Here is a 27,632-nt window from a genome sequence, read left to right on the forward strand (position 1 = left end):
CAGGTTATTCCTATTCCCAGCAGCTCAAAGTCTGCCACCAAATACCTGGTTATTTCGGTGCTCTAGCTTCATCACAATAACAGATTTGCAAACGAGGAGGGAAATACGTTGTGCACCATGCCAGAATACAGGCTCACTTTAGCTCCAAAGCTTCCGAGGCAAGCAGATGGTGGCAAAGGCGCTGAGCACGCACGCAGGCGTTCAGCAGCACACCTCCACGCAAACCAGGCCAATCCACGCAACAGACAGGAAAGCAGGCTGCTCACAGACCTCCCAAAATCACAACGCACAGCTGAACCAAGTACTTCCATTCTATTTCTTCCTTCTGTCCTAGTATAAAACTCAGATTTTTAAAATTTCCCAGAATTCCTTTTTTTCCAGCATTTTAGCAGATCTAAAAAAAACTCGCCAGAACTTCAAGGTTGATAGCAAATATATAATTCATACATGTATTTGTGTATTTTAATTCTGGCGTGCCCGCCTCTCTCAGCTGGTGAAGCTGTCAGAATAAATAGAAGGCAGCATCTGGAAGGCTGACAAACACATGAGTCAATGTCAAATAGAAGCCAATCACTGTCAGGGAGCGAGCCAAATGCCTGCACTGCAATTCCACTGATGTTCTCCAACCCAAATACCAACGTACCACTTAAAACAAAAGTGCTTCCTCCCTCTGTTTACTTGGTTAGCTTTTTTGTTCGGTTTTTATAAAGATGCTGGGGGTTTTCCAGATGAAAACAGCTGTGTCAGCAGTTTGCTCGGTTGCAGTTGTGCTTCCTGAACAGCTCTGGGGACAGAAATCCAACAGAACTGGTGACATCAAGCCACACCTCCAGAACAGTCGGTACTCAAGTTGTATTTTCTGGTAGCTGTATCTCATTTTCAGTCCAGTAACAGTGATTTTGCATACCTTAATAAAAACGGAAGAAGTCCAATAGCTTTCCCGGGGATTGTCCGCACCATCTCCAAGACACGTTCCCTTTGTGTGTGTGCTGGGCCAGGTATGCCAGGATCCACTTAATGCTACTTTAGGGGAGAGAAGGAGCTGCACTGCCATTGCACTGCACACCACCCAGAGCAGCAGCAGCTGGTTTTTAGATCTCAAAGACAGCTCACCGTTTTCTTACCGTAAGATGAAGATCTCAGTATCAGTATCAGAAGAAATAGGGAGCTAAATCAGTCTTCCTGCTCTCCTGTGGCTTCCCTCTGGCAGCACCTGCACTACCAGGGCACAAGGCAAGCCAGGTAAGGAGCAGAAAGATGGCACAACTATTATCACTGCTAACAGTCCTAGGACTTTTCCCAAACGTTAGACTGCACCCACCTAGAAACATCCAGCCATCTCCTTAGAGCAGCTCAGAAAAGCTATCCCAGACAAAAGGAGAATATCTAGCCTGCTTCTACTTCACCCTTCCAAATACAAAAGGATATTTGAGAAGGATATGGTAACTACCTACCATCCTCAGCAGGCAAAAGGAAGCACTTCAAGGTCCTTTGCTTCAATTCATTTTTACACAAAGGTAGGAAGTGCTCAGTGTTTAGACAGGCACTTCCCAAAACCAAAGCACAGAACCCGGGCACTGTCACAGCAGCAACACTCGCAGGTTTTTAAGACGCTTTCTGCTCATTAACAGAGGCCAACATACTGCTGTCCTTTGTGATTTATGGAAATCAAAAACCTCCTGACTACTGAAGCCATTTAAAAGACTAAATGAATGCTGAAACCCGTGATACTGCATTATGGCTACGCTGAGCTGCCGAGCTGCATATTCGAACTGGACCTAAGAGCAGATGCCTGACTACAGCCAGCCCATGTGGAGAAGCATATGGCCAAACCCCAGATGGATGATACGAAGGCATAATATCCTGAGACAGAAGTCTCTTGTCCTTCTTGGAAGCTAATGAAGACAGCGAGGTGTGCCTGGTGTGCCTGCCCTCGCACAGCATCGCTGCCTGTCCCACTCCCAGCGCCTCCAGCCCAGCTTTGTGTCCACCTCTCACCACCTAGGGCAGAGGCTCTCGCCTAACTCCTTGCAAAGCCCTTTGCCGGAGGGCTAGAAAAAGATAAAAATCCTCTCGTGCACTCTCCCAGCAGAGGCATTTCACCTCCCCTCACCTGGGGCTGACTCCTCTTGCTGATGTGCTGTTAATATATCTACTGATGTCATCGTAGAGACAGAGCCGCAGAAATCCTTTTAATCCCTGCAGATCCTTTTAAATGTTTCTACGTAGGCAGAGCAAACAGCGCTGTCCTCATCCCCAGGTGACAGAGCAAGTCAGCTTTTTTCCAAATCAACTTCGACTTCCGTCCAGCTGAGTTTTCCAGTCCAGGGGCCATCACAGCAGCATGCTCAGCAGCACCATGACCCCAGAACCGAGCTCTGGGGATCTTCCATGGCTCTGACACAGCCAGGCCCCTTCCTGACTGAACAGGGACAGGGACCACATAGCTTCCTCCCCCCAGGAAGGCACGCAAGAGATGGGAGAACAAAAAGGAAGGGGGCAATGAAAGCAGCCACAGAACCAGCTGGTCTTTTGATGCGGATTTTCTTGCTATGTCTGTTTTCTGAAATGTTAACCCATTTACTTCACAAGGACAATTTATTGGAAATTGAAAAGAAAATGCCTATGTTTAAAAACGAGCTGAAGATAAATGATAAACACCTCCGCACACCAGGGTCCTTATAAGACTAAGCATGCTGTTGCCTTGCGTAAGAAGGAGGAAAAAAAGGTTCCCAAGAACAGCAGCACCTCTGCGCTTTTGTCTTTCCATTCCTGGGCAGCATCACGGAAGTTACTGCCCGTGCTATTTGTTTTCCAGCACACAGCTCCCTCTTCCAGCCAGCCAACTCAGTCCCTCAACCAGCTATCAAACGCAGGGTCTCCAGGAAATCCACTCTCAGATGTGTGGAGCAGCAGGGCTCCTGGGAAAAGCCTGGACAGTTGTTCTACGAGCTCCTCCGCCGCCGAAGTCCAGTGCGACAGGTTGACAGCCGTTAGAGGCACTTCAGTATGTTCTTCTATACAGCAAATCCTACAGAGACCAACTGCCTAACCCAAACAACAGATGTAGTTATAAGGTCTGATTTGCACAGCAGAGTAGCAAAGTATTCAAATTTGCTTACAGGCTGCCAATCACGTTCGGGGAACTGCAGAAAACCCTACACAACAAAACCACACAGCCCTGGAGTACACCCACACAGCCAGCAGCCATGTGTTCCCCACGCGGCGTGCGGATACGAGCTGCATGGGAAAGCAAGCCTTTCGAACCACGCCGTAGTTTGGCAAAAGCTGGGAGCATCAGGGGGAGTCAATCTGCACTAGAAATTGACGGAATTTCAGTATTAGGTAATCTCAAAGGAGGAAAAAAAAATCTGCCTTGATGCAACGATCCTACACTATCATGACCTCATGCTAAAGAAACCTATAAGCAAATGTGAACGCACATTGTGCAAAGAAGTCATTTATCATAACCATTTTGATAATAAGAACTGTGAGACAAAATTGAAAACAGAATGGACATGAAAGCAACTGGAAGGGAGGCTGTCAAAATGGAGAGGACAGATGGGGAAGTGGGCCAAGAGGTTTTAGCTCTGTGTGCTTTCCAACGCAGTCGAGAAGATTAATTGCAGAGCGTTGTCTCGGAGCTCTACTCAGATTTAAATTAAATGCATGGTTTAAAGCTCCGCATACATTCATTATATCTATGTAAATTAATAGGAACAGTATTTATACAGGAACAATACAGCATAACCTTTCATTTGAGAGAAATCCAAGGATCTCGCTTATCTATTTATTTACAGTTACTGTTACTCAAATAAGTGCTGAGCTTAGCACAAAGAAAATCCAGTCTTGGATTAAGTGCTGCACAGCAATGGGACAGAGAGGAAGATTTTAACCAAGAACTTCACAGAAAGAAAATGCAGACCTTTAACATCCATCCATATCAGATAAAAGTATTTAACAGACAGAATCAGACAAATGGAAAGGATTTCCTTTCCTTAAGGCCTAAGAGATGTGAGCTGAAGACAGCTATCCGTTCTGCACACACCTTCAACTTTCATCTTTCTAATCCTTGCTGGGTGAGTCTCATTAATTTAAACTCTTAAGCCCTCTTAAAATTTCTGTAATTTATACCCTTAGCTACAAATAAATCTCCCTATATCTAACCTAGCCAAAAGACAGAAGTTAACATTTTCTTCCACGATACGTACTGTAATTCCTTTAGAACACATTATGCACCGAAGCGTGAATTCGAGAGCTCACTCCTGTTAAGAAATAATGTTTTCAATTAAAAACAAAGTACTAAAAAAATCAAGCCAGTCAATTAAGTTCTCATCTAGACTCCCATCCCTCCAACAATTAGCTAACCAAGAATACATGTTCTCATTGCTCTCTGCAGTTTAAGACAAGAGACAGGTGCAAGGATTTTTTTTTAAAAGCACAAAAAGCAAGCAAAACTGAAATTTTAATGGTACATCTCATGCTAGTCCCTACCAAAACCCATAAAATTCAGTAAGCAGATTTTTAAGTGACAGGTATAAAACCTCTCCAATTAGTGCTTCTGTGGCTTTCCTCGCCCAACACTCGATATGCACAGACGTAGATACAACCACCTTTGTTGTTTCGCTTGAAAAACCAGAGCTGAAGACGGGCAAGGAAGAGGCAGCTGCCTGTGGCCAGCACTACCCTCAGTCGAGACTGGGCAGCCCAGCTCCCAAACTCGTTCCCAGACCCTACAAGCCCCCTCCTGACCCCACCAAGCAGCGCTGATACATGGACACATGCTTCCCCAAGCAGCCAGTTCCCTCAGTTTTGGGTCCGCCACAGCCACAAGAAAGCTTTGAGAGGAGGCTGCTCTCCCTCAGCATCACCCACACGTGCTCCTCGCAGCCTAAGGAGGCCCGAGAGATGTTTGGCCAGTGCTCAGCAGCTCCTGCTGCAGCAGGATGTGAAGTTTCACCTTGCTCTGCAGTGCTTAAATGGAGCCCCCCGGAGCAGGATCGCTGGAGAGCAGAAGTTGTGAGCCGCTGCTGGAGCTCCTGCCACCACCGTCTGTGCGCAAAGCCTTCTCTCCTGAATGCAATCTCTCATGGGGAGATAAATCACAGTTGCTGAAGCTCTCCCCGTGCTAGCAGCATTTATCAACTCCTTCATCAACTCTCTGGCAAAGGTGCAGGTTCTGGATAAAGCCCCAGGAGTGACTCCTGCTGCTCTGCAAACCTACCTCTACCCAGGTGCCGCTACACCACCGCTACTCCAAGCACCGCAGCTATGGGAGAAAAAAGCCAATTCCTCCCCATTCTGCTCCAGAAGGAACTTGAGACCACAGTGATTTTCCATCTTAATTTTCAGCCAAGTCTTTCTGCAGTGGAAGCCAGCGTATCGCATTGTACTGCTGGGCCCACACAACAGCTGTTCCTAACATATTCCTATTTTTCATCTCCTGACACTGGCAGTAAGATTGCTCCAAATCTGATCCTTAGGCAGGCTCCCTGTTGCTGCTGCTCAAGCAACTAATATTACTTAGCTACAAGTCCTGAACACGAGGAAAATGCCGCCTCAAACCGTTCAAAAGATCCACCTGAGGCGTTTCAATAGGTGAGCTGTTGACAAACGCCTGTCCTTCTGTGTGAAAGCAGACTACACCTTCTGCCCAGGAGAACAAGGATGGAGCAGCATTATTTCAGCCCAGCCTGGATACATACCACCCAGCTGCAGCTGCCCACACGTACAAGTAGCATTTTAGAGAACCTACACCTGGAGAGAGCATTTACAACATTTACATCTGTACCAACACAATGAAATTTTAGTACTTGAGATATGCAGCACCTCAAAGAAAATCAGACAAGATTTTACCTCTTTAGTTTCCATGGTTTTTATTTGGAATTCATCTCTGTTTCGCTTCAGCAACGTTACTATACCACAGTGATCATTTACAAAAAAGTAATATAGAACCAGCAGAGTCCCTAAGCCAGTGTTTTGAACAGTGACGACAAAGAAAACTATGCCTTGTGGTGGAACAAACAACTGCAATTAACTCCGTTAAGATACAGCATAAACAAACCTAGAAATTTCTACACAAGAATACAGACTACAGCCAGCTGAATCATCTCTGCAATTTTCAAGTACAACTTCATTTTGAGGAAGGAGTTAGCTGGCAGCAGCTGCAGGTCAGACCTTGAAACCTTACACAAGACTAAAAACCTTATGTGAACTTTGCAGTAATTAAGTGGCACGTCCGAGACGCCCAGAGGACACCGCAAGCTTCTGCTTCTGTCCTCAAAAGACCCAGATACTTGCTGACACCAACCCTGCTGGTTCTGACCAACACATAAGCTGCTGGGCACAGGCGTTAGCTGGCTGTTGGGGGTCAGGGGGGATTAACGAGATACCAGGTATCTTAAGTCACCTGATTCACATTGCACAAGGAGAAGACAGGAGAGGAGCTCTGCAAATAAATCAGATTTACAGAATAATTGATCAGAAAGGTGGGAAGATAAATCTATATGCCACTGAGTCTAATCTCTAGCAGAGATCAGGTCTAGCTTCAAATTCAGACCAAGCTGCTCAGAGCTTTGTCCAGCTTCATTTTGGAATTAATTGTTGGACACAGATCCCATACGACACAGATAACGAATAGAAAGAAAAAAGGGCAGCTCATTTTTAAAGGAGGACCTAAGTTCATTCCAATAAATGGGATTTTACACACACACAGTTTTGCATGTGTATCCACATTTGTCTCTGACGGAAGTGGGGCAGCCTGCCCCCAGTACAATCCCAACTTAGATTAACAGCTAGCACACCGCACTGTCTGCTGAAGCCAGCTAACTGGTAGCTCAGCTGCACAATTACTTTCAAAAGGAAACGTAACGTAGGAGTTTCTTACCTCCGGGCCTGTATACAACGTCATCCTCGGTGATGAAAGACGTTATTTCACCGTTGTCGGTTCTCTCGTATCGGGACTTCTTCTTGGGTGGTTTCTTCTTGCTTTTCTTCGTGGACTCCTCCGTGGTGGCGCTGTTGTTGTCGTTGTCCTCGTCTTCGCTGTGGTCGCTCTCTGCATAATTCTTGGCACCTCCTTCCAACGTACAGCTCCGCCGAGGACGCGAGTTCTCACTCTCCCTCACCTTGTCTCTCTTGTCTCGCTCCTTGTCCCGGTCTCTATCCCTGTCCTTCTCTTTGTCTTTGTCTTTTTCTTTGTCCGCTGTCATGATTCGCCACGTGCCTTCTTCTGTCCTCTCACGGCTGGGCCTCCGTGAAAGGTAGACAGTGAGCCTGGGCTTCAGTCTTCTGAATTTCTCACTCAAATCCAGGAAAAATTCAACCACTCCAACAACCCCAGCGTTTTAAAAAGGTTCTTGAAGGAGGAAGGGGGAGGAAAGAGGGGAAAAAAGCCCATGTTAATACTCAACATACTTTTAATTTCTGAAAATAAAAATTAAAACACAGAAAACCCCACACCCTAAAGCAATTTAGCAGGGAAAACACCAGACTGCAAAATACAAGATAGCCCTTCTGAAGCATATGCAGAAACGATAGCTTGATAGCTCCAAATAATTTACAGATACTTCACAAGTTATCTCCACCCTCAAAAAGATCTCCTGGCTTCTTAAAAATTTACAAATTCTTTTGTTCCCTCCAGAAAGATAATCATTTCCTTCAGAGCCGGCACAAGCAGCTAGGAAGTCCTCCCTCAACCCCAGATGATTTTCCAAAAACAGCGCTAACCTGTAATCCAGAGATTACAGCAATGAATGAAATGGAAATAAATCACCCAGCAGTTACAAATGCACTCACAAAATTTGTTTTTCCGCATATCAAAGACAACTTTCATGCTTGCTTTACCAATGACAGAGCACACGGCGGTGGATTTTATAACCCACTTTGCACATTCAGTTTCCTGCTGGAGAACAGAATGGGAAGAGATAATCCCGTGCTTTTACCTCTTTGATCGTTTAATCAATACTCGTAACGTCAACTGCATTATTTTTGCCTTCAATGCAAGTTTTAAAAAATTGGACTTGCTGTTGCAAGAGCATTTGCAAGCTTAGACGTGTGGGCCAGGATCCCCGAACCACAGCCCAGTGCCCCGAACAGCTGCCTGCCCATCTCCCTGCACCGAGCCCCCAAGAGACCCCCCTGTTGAAGCCAAACAAAAAGGTCCAAAAGCACCAGCCCCATTTTTCTTTTGGCTCAAAAGGGAGTTTCCTTAAAATGTCCTTTTGGTGCTCGGATCAAGCTGATCTGGACTGACAGGCTGCATGCTGCATCTTTGCGCGCCAGCCAGCAGCACAAACATTTTGGGAACCTTTTCCAGCAAGGTCTCTAACAGGTAAGAGATCGATTTGGCCTAAATCAATTCAGGGTAAGAACTGGGCAACCCATCACTCGGCTTTCAGCAGGAGAAAAAATAAATTAAGTATGACCAAAGAGAGAAGTACTCTATAAATAGTTCTTTTTCCCCCCTCACTTCCACCCCCTCCTTTTTTTTTTTTAAATCCTAAAACCCTGGCAGGGCTTGCAGGAAGCCAGTCACACACCCCTTCAGAAAAGACGTTGGATATCCCGATATTCTAGAATAGAACAAAGCTCTATCTTGTAGCTATATTTTCCAAGAGACCCCATTACTATTTACTGATGAGATCCTTGAAGGAGTACAGGCCAGAATCATTAGGATAATTCAGGCCCATCTTACACCATGGATTCTACACCATGAGTAAAAACACTATATATGAGGCCTCTGAATTCATGTACAGAAGTACAAACCCCATTTCACTGCCAATGTGCAACTTTGCAGGAACCTGAACGAGCTCTTGTAACTGGAAATTACTCCACTGGGCAGAACGCTAGAGCACTTCCCAGAGCAGAAGTCAGGGACCTACAGAGGTTGAATGCTCATCCGTTAAGTATTTGAAACCACATTCCAGAAGAAAAAGACTACTTTGATTTTTAATAAGTCAGCCGAGAAGTCAGTGAACCTGTGTATTTGAAATTTCCTTCGGTGCTACCCAAATCCCAGGCTACGATATATTCCTGTCCCTGCTGACTCCTACCTCCAGCAATGGCAATAGCCAGAGAGACAAATTGCTTCTGCTGACACAGCTCGGGCTGGGGCTCAAATCTCTCAGGCATTTCCCGAACGAACCAATCATCCAGGTAAGAAATGATTCTATTTTCTTTCCTCCTCATAGCAGCTGCCATCGTCCCAATAACACACAAGGGGAGCCCACTGCGGCTCCAGGAGAGAAGCCCACAATGAACCTGTCAATTGCCTGAGAAGCTGCAGATAATAGTGATAGCACCGGTCTACAGGGACGCAATAAGAAGTGCCTTAAATTTCTAGAGGCTACGAAATTCCCCGATAGCAAGCGTATTTTTTTTCCCCTGTTGTAGATACAACAAAATTCACTTTAGAGAATAAATAAATATTGTGAATGAAAGCTAATTACTTCCCCAAGGCAATCTAAAATTACAAGTAGTGTTATCTCAACCTATGTACACGAGATCTTTGTGCGCTCTGTAGAGCCTAGGAACTGAAGACTGCAAGATACACCTATTAGGTTATTTCAGTGACCTCCGCGGATGGATAAGATGCAGCCACTTACAGCCACTCTCAGATACTTGCTCCAATTCCCAAAGACTCCATTTGTGAGTTAGGCAGAAAAACGAGAATCTGAAGCCTAACAGGAAGTTCTCCTTTGCAGAGCTGTTCCCATCGCCTCTCATCTTTCTTGCGGTATATCACTGCTGTCTCCTGTTTAACATGTAACATTCTAGTTTTGGTAATTTTGGAGAACTTGAGAGAAAGAAGCCAAGGAGCTAGTCCTTGTGTTTTGTGTTCAGTGAAATCAAGAACAAAAGTAAAATAAAGCTGATGGTAACTGACAGACAATTCACCCGTGTTAATTTTATCCGCATCTTGAACGCCCTGAGGTCCTTCTTGCTTTACGTCTCGAGGAACCAGAAGTAGCTGTGTGAAGGATTTGGGAAAAGCAGACAACTTCCCTGCAAGCTGCCCCTGCCAGCCTTGGCTCTAGAAGAAAATTTTAAGCAAACCTCTGTACAGGAGCAGAGTCCAACCATGGGCCAACACGCCCCGACTGCACCCTGAGCTGCATCTGGCTGGCAGGCAAATCACTTCCAGAAATAACACACCAAGTGCACTTCCCCTTGCTCTTCTCCCCATCTTCAGCATCACTTTTTGTGGGCATAGGCGAAGGCAAGCTGCTGGCAGGAGGAACAGCCCCGCACAACGCGCCGGGCCAAGTGCCACGGAGAAGCCTCCGGTGCCAGGGGTCAGAGGCAGCAGGGGGATGATTTCCAGCTCCCACCAGTAAAGGCGGGAACAAAGCGACGTGCAGCAGTTAACAGCTCTCCACATAGACTTCCGTCCTTGCTGTTTCTCTCAGATTAAATTCTAAGTACTTCAGTGTTTTTATTACTAGTCCAATTACTATGCTTTGGGGTGTGTTTTTTTTTTTGCACAACCAAGTTCTGCACGGAAGAGTGACACCGAATACACAGACCAAACACCATGCTTGAGAAATCTCATCACAAGCATGGCTCAACTTCCCTACAGAAATAGTCTAGCAAATACGATATACTTCATTAAAAAACCTCCATTTTCAAAAACATTACAGGATTAGACCACCGTCATCATGGAACAGCGACTATTTTTGTCTCTCTAAGAAGAGAGCAGCCATCGAACCCTAGGAGCAGTTGCACAACCACTAGGAAAACCTCGAGCACGTAGCAGGACTGCCAGAAGAGCAAAAAAAACTGTTTTAGCAGCAACCACTAATTAAGTCATCGTTACCACACCAGCATTCAATAATTTATCATCTAAACAATGACCCAAACACGCTTTAAAGATTTCTGGACATATTTTGCCTCCTCGGTGACACGCATCATTTCCCACTCTTACCTGCCCACTTTTTATCCACTAACCCCAGGCCCGAAAACACCAACCTGGCGGACAGAAGCAGGCATCAATACGGAGATCTCCGCATTTAAAAGCTATCCTGCTGCCTGGTCACCCCTACCCAAACTGTAAATGCTGTGCACGCTTACCTGCTGGCTCAGCATCCTTCAGAAATTACACACGCTGGGGAGGGTTGAGGACTTTTATCCTTCTATGCATAATTATACACGAATGAGATGGAGCCCATAAAACTAACGCTGTTACAAAAAACTAGGAAAATATTTTGAGCCTTGCTTTTTGTTTTCTAAAGTAAACTGGGACAATACATCACGTATACTGCCAAATACAGTAATTACACAGATGTTTAAATCCAGATCAGGCCATTAGAAGGAAATACATCGAGAATCTCAGTGGTTCTTGGCAAGTTCGGTAGCTTGGGTTTGCAGTAATTTTACTCCTTGGCAGCTCTTTGTTCGCACTGTACCAAACAACCACCAAAGTAGCTGCTGCTGTCATCGTGCTGCAGAAAAAAAATCAGATTACAGCCCCACAGGTTGAAGATTATTAACTGCCTTTGATACTGGTTTACTGCTTCATCCATAGGGAATTTCTTAGAGATAAATCTTGAAGGAAAGAAATAATTTAGCTTAGAGGAACATTCACTTCTCAGTGGCTGAGACTGGTATACAAAGGAATGGCAGAACAGCCCTGACCCCTCAGTTAATACAGTAAAACCTCAGGAAATAACGTTAGCCTCACTGCAATCACACTGTACTTTAATATATTTTTTAAATAATCTTGAGATTCATCCATTTATCCAAATTTATTATGTATGCCATGGGATAACCATCTCCATCTAGTACGCCATCAGTTGTTTCACAAAAGAAAAAGCTCTCCTAATCTGTTCTACATTTACAGAAGATGCCGCATGACAAGCAACAGCATATAAGCATTTAAGAGCAATGACAAGAGAAATAAGAAGCAAGTCCTAAAGTAGAGGAAACCCTTCCTAACAGCTCGTTTCTCTGATTCCAGTTATTAAATAATGTCCAACTGACAACTCATTCAAGATACCATCAGCTTAGAGAGTGTAATTTCCATAAAATATCTGTGCAAGAACAACCACGATAAGCACTCAAGCACTACTGGAGAATTTTATTTCCTTGTTTCCTTCTGGCAGCAATGCCCCTAACTCCTTACTGCTCTTTGGTTCAGGTACCATAAAGCACACGAGAAACGCTTGGAAAATACAACAAAACGCAAGCAGAACGCACGCATTCAGGCCAATCTAAAAACTAATAAGATGAAGAGGGAGAAATTCTTTGAGAGCTCACAAGTCATTACTGTGCAGCAAGTCTTAAAACTCCTTGTCCTGAAAGAACTTCTTCCACCAGAAAGAGAAGCTGTTTCAGTGTGCAGTGCCTTCCTTCCTCCACAAAGTGTCTGGGCTCCATTTAACACAACCCTGACCCAGCCTACACCTGAATTCAAACATTAAGGGTCCTTGTTATCTTCAACTGCTCAGAAGTCAAACACATGCCAGAAGTGTGTCTGCAGAGCCATTTGCTGCAGCTTTCTGCTCTCTGCTCTCCAGCAGCAATGCAGACACCCACAATTTCAGACCCTGTTAAAATGTGCAGTCCTCCAGAAACGAACACAGAAACCAGGATGCTGGTAGGAGACAGGAGCTTTACGGGGGCCAGACACGATGAGGGAAGGTGGCAGTAAGCACCCCAAGCCCAGAAAAGTCCAAAAGCAGCTGCTTCAGCAAGTCACAGCGCTTCCCCTACAGCATTTTGCTACTTGGTTTGGTATCCCAAACACTTTTTCTATAGAAAAGGTGTTTAACACCACGCTGGTTTTTCAGACCAGTTAAAATTGTTCCAAGTCTCCAGGATGACTCCTCTGCCTGCACGAGTTCAAGAGCAAGGCTGCAGTGCAGAGGTGGGGAGAACTGCACCACCGTTGTCGTCATTTCAATGTATTTGAAGGCTGACCTGAATACTCGCAGCATAGGAGGAAGAGCTTCAATTCCTATCTCGAGCATAAACTAACAGATTTGGAACTTTACAAGGGAGGACAGATGTGTCTCAGAAAGTCTCCTTTAGCTCTAGCAGAATCCAGAAGCAAACTGGATGGAAGCGTTTCCTGCTCTGGCCAGCGTGCCAAGCTTGTGGCTCTACAGAGCCAAGACACAACATAAATAGTACCAAAGTCAGTGGGTGTGCACTCACACTATACAAACACACAAACTGAATGAAAGTTATTGCCAGAGAATCTTACAGGAAGTCAAGCAGGCCCGATTTAGCCTTCATTTAAAGATCCCAAGTGCAGTTGTTTTAATTTTCACGTGACCACTACCACAAATGCACCCGGTCGAGTTTTTCCAGCATTTTACATCTTTCTAATCCAAGCTCCACTATCTGTCAAGATACAAACGCCTCCACATCCTCCCACCCGAGCCAGGACAGCACTGTCCCCAAGAATTGAATTATCCCAGCCAGATCTGCAGCCACCCACTACAGGCAGCTCTACACACCTGGAGACCACTGCCAGAGCAACGGGCATACGTAGCACCTCTTTGCACATTAATACCACTTAAGAGGTTTAAATACTTAAAGAGTCAGGTTTTAAAGATAATGTGAAAGCAAGCCCAACAGAAACGCTGTGAGAGTGAAATAAAAAGGCAACGGAGTACGCAGGGTAAGGAAAACCATGGAGGAGAACTCCTCTTGTTTAAGGCAGCCAGACAGATCAGTCTTTTAACAAGATTTGTTTGGTCATGTGTTGGCGGTCTTAACAAACACAACAGGACCATTCTTCTGGAAGCCTTCAGTCTCATACTGCAAGATAAAAAGGCACTGTGTTCAGCAAATGCCAGATTAAAGGAACTATGTGCTGCAATCGCTGGAACGAGAGCTCCTTCCACGGACTTGTTCGGATTTTCTTCAAGGAAGAATTTTTCAGGTTTATACACTTTTTTTGGTGCAAAGGACTAAATAAATAAGAATCAGCCCACAAAGACTCCCCCGTACATTCAGTAGGTTTGAAGGACTGCTTTAAGAAAAATCTTCAGGATCATTTGTGAAAAGGGAGCCTGACAAGGCAGCACTGGGAAAAGGAAATCTCAGCTGCAACAGCCAAACCAAGCACCCACAGTCACCTATATACAGCTCAAACTTCAAGATCCCACCTTTGGTGATAAAGCTAATTAACTGCATGGGCTCAACCTCCCCGTGGAAGCACACAAGTTTAACCTTTAAGCTCCAGAAAAGGCCAAGCACATCTGTTATCAACTTTCTCCCGCATTCTTCCCCTATCTTCTATTTGCTGTTGAAAATAGGAGTTGCAGACATGGAGGTGACAAAGTATTTTAAGAGTTCATTCCAGATACCCCTCAGAACAAGCATTCCCCCACCCTCACGATCCTTTGTAAGCTCAAGTTGGAGACCCAGAGCCAGCAGCCCTGCGACAACACCGCACGGGTTGCGAACTCAAGTCAAACTCAATGAGAGGCCAGCGTAGGAAGGAGAGAAGGAAAAAAAAGATGCAGCAAGCTCTCTACCATTATAACCACGCAGCATTTTATGGAGGTTTTCCAGAGAGGTTTTCCCCAAAGATACTTGCCCCAAGTCTTGTAATGCAGATCCCGCTGAGTTTACCTACAGTACTTCCCGTCAGCTGCCACATCCCGAGCCCAAACACAGATGGGCTGCCAAAAAAAATTGAGATTCAAGCAGTCCTTACTACTGCTGCACTAGCTGTTGTGCTGGTGTAATACCGCTGCTCTGTTAACCCTTTACTATGAGGCTCAACATTTCTTCTGTTCCTGATAATTACACCTGAAAAATTGAAACATGAAAGCTTGAGAGGGATCGAGTTGAGAAAAGGTTATTTCACTAAAAATTCTTCTGGCGTGGTGCACAGTGACTTTTTTTTTAACCAGTATTTTGAGAAAACAATCTGGAAGCAGTTTCAAAAGATGGTAAGGAAGACCCGGTTATTAAAGTAAACACAGCCGTGTCACTTCCAGTCCTATTCTAACATCAAATCAAAAAAGAAAAATCCAAGCAACTCAGACAGCCCTGAACCAGCAGAACTCTTCCTGGCTGATGTTACTGAAAGTAAAACAATGTTTAGATAGCTAACATCTGTCCGGCTACCCCAAGCAGCAGCAGCACCTGCAGCAGACCTACCTTCTGTAGGAGAACGTGCAAGGCAGAGCCCTCGTCATCTATATTCTGTGAGCCAGATGAGAAATCTCTTGGGTACAGCTATGCAGGCTTCTTCTATGCCTCTGACAACCTCCACATTACCAATTCCATTTCTGTAATAATTCCAGCATGGCTACAGACCATACAGAGAAGTCAGACTGAACCTAGCCCACAGGGAACGTGTTTCTCCACCCCAGCACCCCAAGTGCGACACGTCAATGGTACAACCCTAGCTCGCCCTGCTCTGCCAGAAAGGGCACAGAAAAGCACAAAACACTGCTAACCACAGGGATGGTCAGGTTTTTGGTGCCCCCACCACACACCTTGTGCTCCAAGCCCTCTCCTCCAAGGACCCTGCCAACGCCGCTGCCTTACCAGCTTTACAGTGGGGTGGGTGACGAGGGGTCCGCTGCCCGCTCCCGAATGCCCGTGGGACCAGCCTGCACCCTCCTGCCTGGGAGCAAGTCTGCTACAGGCCTTTTCAGGAGCTGTTCCGAGTCTCTCTCCAATGAATGATATGCCTCTTATCAGTTGTCTTCCCTATCTCCTTCACTGCGCTTTGAGTTTACAATACAAACACAGCTCTGGAACGCTTTGGCCAGGAATGGTCATTATGAGTTACATATTTACAGTTCAGAGCCCTTGTAAGTGCATGCAATTAAAAGCGTGTTTGTTCACTTTGAACTGCTCGCCACTAATCATCCCCAAATGGCCGAGGAAGCCAGCGTGCAGAGAAACAAACAGGCACTGCCTTCAGCAGCAGCTCGTGGCTGAGCAGCAGTCGCCACTGGAGGAAGGGCAGAAACCCAAGGTGCTCCTCACCGCAGGCAACGGCCTCATTTCCCCCCCTCGCTATTTGCCAGACTTGACCTGCGAAAAGGAGAACAAAAGCTCTCTGAAGGCGTCTCTGAGCTGTGCCTTCCATCGGCTGTGCCCACAGCTTTGAGACCAGAGGCTGTGCAGCGCCACGCTGCAGCGCTCCCCCCCCGCACACCCCACCTCACGCCGACACGACCGAGGTTCTGCAGCATCGTCCCGAGATCCAGGGCGAGGGGCTGTGTGACGGGCGAGTTACAGCTTAGGTAAGAGCCCAGGTCCCTGTCTTCTCAACACGACTGCTGATGCTCCAAAACTTAAAGGAATGGGAGGAAAAAAAGAAGGAAGAGTGAAGGAGATTCTTCCCAAAAACAAAGCAAGATCTCACGCGACTAGCACGTTAGTTCTCTATTTAGCAACAGAAAGCGATAGTCTACTCTACATAGCTTCAGACTCGCGCTTGCAGAGGAGGAACACATTTCACTTCATTTAACTCAAGAACATTTCAGGTACCTTAAAACCCCCTTGCAGAAAACGGCCAGCATCCCCTGGCAACTGTGAGGCTTTTTAAAGGCTGGAGCAGTGAAGGTTTAGGAGAGGAAAGGGAAATTTCACTTTGTGATTCTAAATGGCACAGGACAGGCAGAACAGTTATCTACCTGCAAGAGGTCCTGAATTCAGTGAGGAGTAAGAGCAACATTTTTATAAGACAGTCAGCTTTGACCACAGAGGCGGACTGAAGGACCGGGGGGAAATATAATAATACTTGGGGGGTAAGTCACTGCTCCTACCTCCCCAGCTGCTGTCCCATATTCACAACAGCGGACTGAGAAAGGCCTTCTGAAAACATCGACAGTTTTACACATAGGCTTCCATGAAAGTAATGCAATTCCACATAATTCCGGGGAGAAATGCAATTCCTTTAAGAGCAGCAACCTCAAATCGATAGCGTTAGAAAGTTTCTGTACTCCCAATAACATCTCCCAGGCTCAGATAAATGAGCTCTACTTCTCTTTAATTTAGGGCTGTTCAGCTGCCTGCAGACCCCACACTGTGAGAGGCTGCCACCAGTGAAAAGCTCAGCCCGTGATGTTAAAACCGCTGAAGTGAGCCCCCCAGCATCTACCCCCGGTCACCTCACACCCACAGCAAGCAGCAGCAGAGCTGAGCGGACGGGTGAACCCTCGGGTGCCAAAATCCAGGTCCCAGCCCTCTGCATTGATCCACTCTACCACGCCGTGACGCTCAGAACTCCTCTGGTGATTCAAAAAGGTGCTGGAATGGGTTCTACAGGTGTAATGCATGGGAATAAACAATGATCAACAGACAGTAAATACAAAGCCACGTATTGCTTCCCTTTCTCCAAAGTCATCCAGGCTAATGTAAATGATTATTACAATATAGGTCTGAGTAATGCAAAGTAGTAGTCCCATAACATCATTAAAAAAATAGGACTTCTTAAAGTGTTCCTACAATACAACGTGCTCCCTCACTTTAAAGGGCTGTTCAGGGGAGAAAAGGCCCAGGGGACCTGTAAAGAGCTGCTGCTGTAACAAGAACTATTATCCAGGGAACGCAGTGTCGTCTGGAGCCAAGAAAACATCTGCATTGTAAGGCTGCTTAACAATATTTTTAAGAAGTTGAAAAGAATTTGCTGCAAAACAGAGCAGATTTGGGGGAACATTCTGGTTTTATCAGCCACAGTTGCTCTACTTGCCTTCCAGCAACCAAGCCAGAAGTGGGTTTGTAGAATAACCAGCCAGCCAGCGAAATATAAACTAAAAGAGACAAGAAGTGGGACCAGGGTGGCAAACCTGGACCAGAAGCAGCAGCAGCAGCCACCTGCCATCACGTCACACTAGCCATGGGATCGAGCCATGCACCAAGTACACCACGCCTCCTCCTGATAAATCATCGCGTACTGTAGGAAAATTAAATTGATGAGAGGTTTTGGAACAAGACAACAGATTCTCAGAAGGAAAAAGAAGGGCAGAACTTGAATGCCATTCATATGGATTCCTTGTGAGGCAACTCAGAAGAAAAAAAAGAGATCTCTAGTCTGTTTACTACAATAGGTAAAAATACAAGCACTTACAAATGGTGTAAATTCAGAGCAGGGAAGCACCAAGACAGAAATCAAAGCATACAGAGAAATTCCTGGCACGCAACAGCAACACTGAAGAACACTTCCATGAAGTGGAATCACACCCCCATTTTACAATAGCTCTAATTTTAAAAGGAACACGTGACTGTCGGAGTTGCCAGTACATCACACACCTCTGCCTTCCTGCAAAGTCATTTCTTTTAAGAAAAATATGATTGCACGATACTGAAAACATTCACTGGGGTGTACAGATTTGAGTGAGACCATAACAACAAAGGTAACTGCACGTAGATCTCTACATACCCCAAACTAATTAACTTAAATTTCCATCCTGGTTTTTATTTTGGTACCTTCCTCCCTGACAATTTGGTGGATACATGTTCCAGTGTTGCATTCTCACCATACACCGCCCTGCCTCTTCTCCATGGGATCCTTTTCCCCTCTCCAAACCTCTGCCCTTCCCCAAGCCTTTCATCTTCTAAAAAGCCTCCAAAATATCTTCATTTAAACCACTCAAACTAAAACTAGAGCAGGTTATTTTTGGAAAAACCTTTCTTTGAGCGGCGATCAAAGGCAAGAATTGTGGTCTCGGGCCACATTAGCTGTTTCACTGCACTCCACACAACTGCTTAGCTGAATTACTCAAAATGGAAGAGTAACTGCAGGGTGGGCTGACTGACCAGACGTTTCCACTGAATCGCGGCCGTAATTAAAGCGATTTCCATCTAAAGAAAGCAGCACCCTGAGAGCTGCAGAGACCGTCTATAGGACTAAATAAAGCCCCACCGAATTCCACAACACTGGAATTGCAGGGAAATTCTGCTCTTTCCATCTCAAAACAAGGGGGAAAATTGTACAAAGTTATCACAAAGAGCAATAAACATTAGCAGGCCACGTGTTCGGTTGCCCACTGTTTTAAAACACTTTTACATAGGCATCTAGACAAACGAGCTTTCTGTCAAGAAAAACTGTCTTTCATTTCAGACAGTCTCATTTTCTCTGAGCAGCAGCTTATTGTGCTTAATGACAGCACAGACATCCGAATTTTCTTCCCGACAAAGCCTCTCCTCCCAGCACAGAAGCACTGTTGTAATCAGGAGCTTAAGAGTGCTTATTCGCGTGTGAAATGCAGGCTTGATCTCTGCCTCGTGTTAGAGGCTGCCTCCAGCAAACGGTCAGCATATTCCTCATAATTTCGTAATACTTAACAACTGTAATGTATTAAATTACATCTCACTTCCTTTAGTGCATTTACGGAACACGGTAACAAACGCTTAGTATTTAAAGTAGTAAAACCTTCCTAGCGGAAGCGTGACCTTCGATCTCCGCTCGTGGACTCCACGAGCAGGTTCTGCTACGAGGCAGCAGCAACAGCACCCCAAGAGCAAACACAGCACGGCGTGCAAGAGCGAACAAGTGCAAGCGCAGACAGTTGGGAGACGGGTGGGCTGTTTAAATACAGGCTCACCTGCAGTAAGCCAGTGCAACAGTTCATTACCTTTCCATATCCCACGCTAAAGATCTCAAACCACGTGTTAAAAGCTATTTGCCAAGGGGGTCTGTGTCTCAGAGGTCATATGGTAGAGTTTTAAGCGATAAAGAACCAAAGCTGTCCATGTTGGCATCTGACTTCCAGCACAGCTGCACCCCAAAACCTTGCAGACATCCCTAAAGACAGCCAGCTGAGCTTGCCCCAGCTCACACCCAGCCCTGGCAGATCTGCAGTAGCCTCTGGTGCAGACTATACCCCGGAGACCCAGAAACACAAAGCATACACCCACCTCCTCCCCTCAACTGCATCTCTACCATTTAAAACACAAACCCTACACTGCCTGTGCCTACAGGTCTATCACAGCAAACATTGTCAGTATCCCAAGTCCCTGACTTTATCTTCTTGCCTCTTCAAACAGTTAAGAACTCGAATCGCCCCTTAATATTAAGGCACGATTCCGATTCCCTTGTTCAACATGTAATGTACAATTGTAATGATTTCATTTTAATCAAAGGGCCAGCCTCCTCCCACACCGCCATCAGCCGAGGCTGAACGCGTAGGATAGTAATGGCAGTGACCAGCTACTTATGAAATAGTCCATCGCGAAGCTTTAACACAAGACAGGAACCACACAAATCCCACAGACGACCTCAACTAACAGCAAGGAAAATTAGCACATGTAGGTTGTCTGAACACAGGGCCATCAGGTAGAACAGATCAACAAAGACCATTGTCTGTAGTCACTTTTGGATGTTAAGTTAAGAAGGAGCAGTGCTTCCTCCAGCACCAGCAGCTCCTGCTTCAACTGCCCTCGCACAGCCGGCAGCTCCAGCCACCAACATGCAGGCACAATGGAGAAGGAGAATCCACTACTGACACCACAATTACACATTATTTTTGTATTCTTCAGACAGACCACAGTAAGATTGTTTTCAGTTATATTCACCAAATACCAGAAATTACACAAGCAGGATATTCGAAAGGTCAGCCAACTTCTGAACCTGCTTTTCCAAAGCGTTTCAAAGCCTTGAGATTAGTTCTCTGAATTCGGCATGCTCCAGAGACAGCAGCAGGCAGCAATACCTTATGGACCTATAACCTGCAGTAAATGAACTGATTATGAGTCAATTATCGATTTTTTTTTTTAAAACCTTTCAAATTCTCTATTAGGTATTTTCTACCCAGCAGCAACCTCATTGCTACGGAGCAGCATCCATTCTCATCTGCATTTAGTTTAACAGAGGGGCTGCTAAAACAGCCACCGAGCTCATTTCACCCCCGAAAACCACGGTAAGGGATCAGCAGCACTCCTGCAGTTGCTGGCTCCTTCTTTCAGTATTTCTCACCAGCATCACCCCGCTGCGGTGCAGACAGTGAAAACGCAGGTGCGCACAGGACCCCACAATGCCCACGCTGTCTCTGGTGAGGTTGGGCAAGGCTGAGCCCGACGTGCAGGTGCAGCAGCAGCTACCACCTGCACCGCCACGCGCTTCTCGGCACGTCCACGCAGGCAAACCCAGGCTGTTTGTAGACCACGTTCAGCAGCCCGGAGAGCTCCGACCTACCGCTGCTCCTGCCGGTTTCGCACTGCACATCACTACCAGGTTTCTATTTACTCAACAGCATCCGATACGACTTCTCACCCTGCAAGCTCGCAGGTGGTTTTTCTCTCAAGTCTTACTCACATTTCTGGAAGTCAGTGAGCGAGCTTGTCTGCTCCCCCCCCCGCCTTCAAACCTCCGCCTTTATGTATATATAGCATCAAATGCAACAGGAAAATTCACTTTCTCTGTAACCCTGTTACTGCTCCTGGGCAATTGGATTTCTCCTTAGATCCGAAGCACCGCACGTTCAGTGCGATGCATTATGGTTCAAATTAACAGCAGCCTCCCCTTGCTGCACGAAGGATTGCATCAGCAGTCTGCTGGCCACCGCTAATAAATCCACTTGAAACGCAGTTCATAACTGGCTGCATCTTTCATGAGAAAAGGATGAAAATATTAAGAAACACTCCGAGTGATTAGCCTGCTTCTAATCTAAAACAAGAGGAAGTGTTTTCAGGCTGCGTGAAATAACTTCTGACTTTGGTCATGCTTTAGACATTAATTTCTACTTCCAGTACTCTCAGTGCAGACTCTTAACTATTGTATGACTGAAGTGATGGCATCTAATGTAACAAGATGAGGCAATATAGTTGGATTAATGTATTTAGGTCTGATCTTGTAAGCTGCTGAGGACAGTGATTTGCAAAATTAGACCATAAACCATTAAGTGTAGAATAACTGAAGCAAACCCTTATTAAGCCACACAAGAATTTGTTGGCCTCGTTCACATTACACATTACCACCACATCTCATCATTTGCCACCACCAGCAGTCGGGAGATGGCAGATAACACCCTCCCTAAATCTGGAGATACTCATCCTTCGCATACTGAACAACCGTCTCACAAAAGTAAGAGTCCAGAAACACTGAAAGAGAGGAACGAGGATGTGAAAATTAAGAAACTCCATAATTATATACTAACACCCCATGACATGTAAATCAAGACCACACAAGCCATGCATCATACCGAAAATACTTGCAAAATAGAGGTTGGTTTTTTCCCCTCCAAACAAATAGGTATGAAATTCCCAACTCTATTTTCAGGGTGAAGTTTTAAGGTTAGACACCATTAACAGCTCCAAAACAACATCAGGTTACAAACTGTCCATCTACAGCCTGTGCTGGACAGGACACTAGGCTGAGAAGAGCGCCCTAAGCTGCTCACAGCACTGTTTAATCCATCTGTGACCAGGGCATGCTTTTTTAGACCTTCTTTATTCCACAGTAACAAACCAGGAGCACCATATTCTCCTTGTTCTTCCAAACAAAAACTTGGTGATCCTTTGTTGTACCGTCCTTGGTTCCCAAATCACAGTATTTATTACAAACGTTACAAAACCAAGTTTTATTTGTGACAGCCGACCTTGGAGGACTTGCACCTCTGAAGCTTCCATCACTCAGTGCAGCTGAGCAGCCAGCAGCCCGACAAGCAGGAGCTCAGAAACCATCTTCCACGTCCCAAAGTGCTCTCCTGCAACACCGACCTAGCCAGGAGCTGGCTTCAGAGCCACACTTACAGAACACTGCAGAAGCGGTCGCACCAAGCGCCAGCAATTGGGACCCAATTAAATCCATCCAGCACCTCGGGGATCAGCCTGTTTTCTCCAGCAGTCCTGCAGCCTCTCCCAGGGGATAACGTATACAGCTTAGGTGAGATTTATTACCTGCCAACTAGCTCCCAACACGCACTGAATTATCGTCTGGCCTGTGAATCAGAATGAGTCCTGGTACTAGCAGGCATTTCAAGAACTCTTCTGCACCTATTCTGAATAAAGAATCCGAAACGAGTTTTTGTGGACAGCATTTTAGCATCGAATGCACTGATAGGCCAAGAAAGAGCAAGAGAAACTCCTACAGAAGGACGTTCATCAAGCCCTCACCCAAGGGGGAACTGAAAACCTTTTCAGGATTTTACAGTGGTGCCGTGCATATTTCTCTTTCTTCCTTACCTCCTGGATGGGTATAACTCAATGGTATAACTTAAGGTAACTATTAAGGTATAACTTAATTCATGCTGTTCAGAGTTTTAAAAGCTCCAGAAAGGACTGGCCTTTTGGGGAAAATAAAAACCATGTACTCTCTCCCAAAACAAAACAAAAAAACAAGGCAAGAACTCAGAGAGGAAAAAACAGTATAAATTCCAGACAGAGCTGTTTTCCTCGCATATTGAGACCTATGTTTCGATATAAAAATCGACTGAAGAAATCACATGCACAATTTAGGCTGTAAGAGACAGGAAAAGGTTTTAAACACGATAACCATGGGGAAAGTTCCTCTTACTCATCATCTATCCACACAGGACTCGATCGCTTGTTTATCTGCTTAAGAACAGCAGATAACATACTGCAGAACTTCCACGGAAGATACTCAAACCAATCTGGAGCTACCAGCACATTTCAAACACAGAGTGCATTACAAATTCAGTTTTGAAGCAAATGACACCAGTGGTTATGAAGCATGCCTGGCCTGGTTGGAGGCCCCTCAAACTCAGATATCCGTGACAGCAATGCAGCAACCACATTGCAGAATCTCACGTTTAATATTTTCAAGGGGTATTTCAGCCGCATCAGCGGTCTCCAGGAACCTTCATAAAGATGTAAGAGCACAGAAAAAGGTAGCCTTGTGTCCGGCGTGCTCTTCAGTTATTCAGCTGCCAGCTGAAGTGTTCTGAAGCAGCCCGGTAAGGACTTCATTTTTCAAGTTCAATAAAAGCGTGCGACAGAAGCCTAAGATATCAATTTAGCTTAAAGTCATGGCGCTGTGCTATCAGAGAGCCCTCGTGCACCGTTTTGGACACGCTGCGGCACCTGCACGATGCTGAGATCCAGCAGGATGCTCCTGTGACCGCCACAGTGCCCAGGAACCTGAGGTCAGCACCAAATCGCCCCACAGCGCTGCACAGGTCGCATGGAAAGGAAAACGGCCTCAGGATTTCATTAACCTGACAGACAGCGTTTGTAAGTTGTCCCCAACAACTCCCTCTATTGAAATGAGCAGAGAGATAAGTACCGAGCAAAGGTTCTGCTGTCAGAAGTGTTGTAGTGCTCTTGAAATTCTAATCCGCTGCTGAATTCCCACACGAGCATAAATATAACTATCTTGTTCCTTCACCTCTGGCATCTCAGATACTAGAGCATGTCTTCAGAAGGAAACCACTCAGCCCTAAGCATGGATTCCATAAAACATTATGACAAAGTATAACTTTATATAGCAGCATTTGGGAAAAAAAAGTCAAACTCGGTAAGCTAAACATACATCCCTACACTGTTCCGATTTACGTCGCTGTCTCCACGTTTTAAAACCCACACCAGGACTGCTTTTACCAACCCCGTAGAGGTCACACATCTTTCTAGGGGAAACTTCCCATCCTCCTGGCCCCCAGATACAGGCTCTGGATCAGCAGACAGGGGGACAGCGTGCAGGAAGTTACTGCTGGCACCTGCCCACCCTCGTTACCACCCCGGGGGAAGACAACCCCAAGCAGTGCCAGTACTCAGGGCGTGCTGTTAGATGCCAGGAAATCAGCAGCAGCCCCACGTGGAGCTGAACCGGCCCCCTGGCAAGGAGAGGACTGGTAAAAGGTGCACAGGCAACACACGCAATCCCATGGTAAGTCATTCCTAGCTGTGCCTTAGAGATCACAGCTCTGCCTATTTCAACATGAACAATGTTTTAGTCATAAATTCTATTGCCCAAAGCTGCCAGTTTCATTTGTGCACAAATCACATTAGGCTACGTTTTAAAAACTCTGAAAAATTCAGATTGATATTGGAGCATTTGATCACAGGCTACCTAAATCAAAAACAGAGCATCACAAAGGCTTCCTTCCAATCCCCACCTCTCCCTAGGTCGGGGCTGCAGGGCAATGCCCCACCACCAGCTGCCGGAGCTCTGCTCGGTCGCACCCACCAGCTCCACGCATGAAAGGCCTCTTCCAATTCCGACCAGGACGCACTTCGTATTCCCTTAGCAACAGTGGCACGTACTACTGTAAAGAGAACAGACCCAAGGTGAAATATTATCAAGAACTGAGAAACCTCACAGAAACCTACACAAACAGATGGCATAATTTGTTTTTTTAAATGCTATTTAGCATTTACAGCTGGAAGTGACAAATATCTAACGTGCTTTGAATATGTAAATTATAAGAACAACACAAAAGAGGACAATGCAATTCCTTTTAAAGACAGGCAGTCATAATGTTGAAACAGACTGCAACCAATTTTCATACACTATTCATAATTACTTTATTACACTGTGAAAGGGTAATCAGTTTCCAAATGATCTAATAACCTTGGGCTGCTCTTAACTCTTTTATATCAGTCTTAACTACAAACAGGCTGGGTCTCCAGCTTGAAGTCAATTACAATACTCGAATATTAAGCACGCAGGTTCAACGTGTTCCTCCTCACACCCGCTCCGCCAAGCCAGCATACGAGATTACCTGGGAGCATTCCGTTAATAAGCAGCAACTGCTACAGCAAAAAAATCCATTCCCAGCTCTGATCTCAAAGGAATAGCTTGATTATCAGGAAAGGGAAATCTGATTTTTGGCTCCTTTGTTAGATTTCAATAGGAAACTGAGCAAATACACCATGTTTTGAGTGCCTGCAAAAAGCCAATTCTACAGGGGGCTGTTACCACATCCCATAAGGATGGGGGCTTTATTTTCTTCCAAGTGCCCGAGCTGAACCGAGTCGTGCTCTGGCTCAGTCATTTCCATATCATCTTGCAATTTAACCACCTGCTGAGGCCACTTTTAGTCACCAGCCACTGACTAAACCCCAGAAACTGCACGACACGGAACGATGCAATGAGCTGAGCTCCCGGGTCCAACCCGTGCTCGGGTTTAAACGCCTCCTCCCCGCCGGGTGCCTTTCCAAGCCACGCACCCCAGGGAGGGAAGCTGGCAAGAGCAAAAGGCTGTGAACTTCCCAAGGTCAGCGGAAGTAACAGATCGGCTCTGCCCGAGGTAAATATATTAATTTTGCAGACGATAAGATTAGGAGGCTGAAACCGCCACAGTCAGGAAGGAGAGAACCTAGAGCTACACCACCAGTGTTACATTTCTGAACTTTTTACTGCTTTTTACTACCTAGATGGATGAGGAATGACAGAACTATGGATTAAAACATCCACTGCAATGGCTACACTCTGCACTTTCGCCAGTTCCCAACAACTATCAAAACACAGAGGCCCTGACCTCCTGAAACAAGATTAGCACACGCACAAAACCTGACATTCACACCATGAAAGGCTTGAAATTTTAACCATATACACAGAACAGAAGTTTGTCAGACCCCAGAGGCTACGGAAACAGTTACTGCCTATTAACAGAATCTCAGCTTTATCTCAAAAGCAAGTCATTTTGATCTCTCGAAACAAGCAAGTTCACAAAGAAAACATTGCCAAAACCAAAGCATCTTCGGTTTTGAATGTTTTGAGAAAATTCAAATCAGCACCTAAGAAAAAAACGCATTATTTGTACAGAACTGGTGCTACAGATGCAACAGTGCAGCTATGCCAAGTTTGGGTGGGTTTAACGAAAGATTTACCTATCAAACAGCTTTTCAGTGAAGTTATTTTAAAATACGACTAACTAGAAAACCTGCATATATTTAACTAGGAACAAATATTACTGCATTCCAGGATTGCTATTCCACACTTGCTACTACCCAATCAAGCCAAGTCTCTTTCAAAATTTGCTGTTACTTCCCCAAGAGCAAGCGTACAGCTCCGCTGTCAGTACGGCCTTTACAGCCACCATTATTTTCATGCTTTTGCTAACATCAGGGAAAGCCAGAGCTGCAAACCCACCACCACAGAAAAACCACGTGGTTATAAGAAAACTTACACATCGCAATCAAATATTATTTATTGCGGTAGCCGAGTGTTTATCCAATCACTACGGCCTTTTCTTGGCAAAACTTGACCAAAACCGTTTCCTAAAGAAGGCCAGCTTGTTTTAATCATTTACATTTTTCACCGCTATTTGTTCTCACTTCGCATCCAAAGGTCACAACTCAAACCGCCACCCCAGGCTAACTTTGGAATAAATATTATTTTTGTCCTTTCTTCTGGAAAGGATTTCACCTTTGTTAGGAAAGTTTAAGTATAAAAAACACATTTCCCTTTGATCCTTTTCAAGATGTTTCTTGACATTTTTCATAAACAGAGCTAACTAGCTTATAGGAAGTTTTTCCTGGGTCCTATTCCTCCATTGCCTAACTCAGCGTGTTACACCGACGTGGGCTGTTGCTTTCTTTACCAGTGGCTGACAAATTACTCTGAGGCCTACCCAGCTCAGTTTTGGGCATCTTCTTGCTCAGTTTTGGGCCTCTTCACTGCACCAAACACTGCGTGCAGCCCAGTGAGACGTGGGCTCGGGGACCCGCACAACCTCTGCTCCTGCACCAGAGCCGCTCTCGCTGCCCCCTTGGAGCAAACACTTGCAGAGCCACACGCCGTGCTCTGCCAGGCT

The 27,632-nt window shown here is 45.5% G+C and overlaps 1 protein-coding gene across 4 annotated transcripts in view; it reads right to left on the bottom strand.

Moving 5' to 3' along the window:
* RERE (arginine-glutamic acid dipeptide repeats) overlaps nucleotides 1–27,632 on the bottom strand; it is a 232,261-nt gene that overhangs the window by 152,228 nt on the left and 52,401 nt on the right. For all 4 annotated transcript variants that reach the window (XM_040533319.1, XM_040533315.1, XM_040533316.1 and 1 more), the window contains one exon: nucleotides 6,887–7,357. In XM_040533319.1, coding sequence (XP_040389253.1) covers nucleotides 6,887–7,211 — 325 coding nt within the window. In that variant the 5' untranslated portion in view covers nucleotides 7,212–7,357. The remainder of the gene's footprint in view (nucleotides 1–6,886; nucleotides 7,358–27,632) is intronic.

The sequence above is a fragment of the Cygnus olor genome, chromosome 21 (genome assembly GCF_009769625.2).
Source record: "Cygnus olor isolate bCygOlo1 chromosome 21, bCygOlo1.pri.v2, whole genome shotgun sequence".
Taxonomy (NCBI): Eukaryota; Metazoa; Chordata; class Aves; order Anseriformes; family Anatidae; genus Cygnus; species Cygnus olor.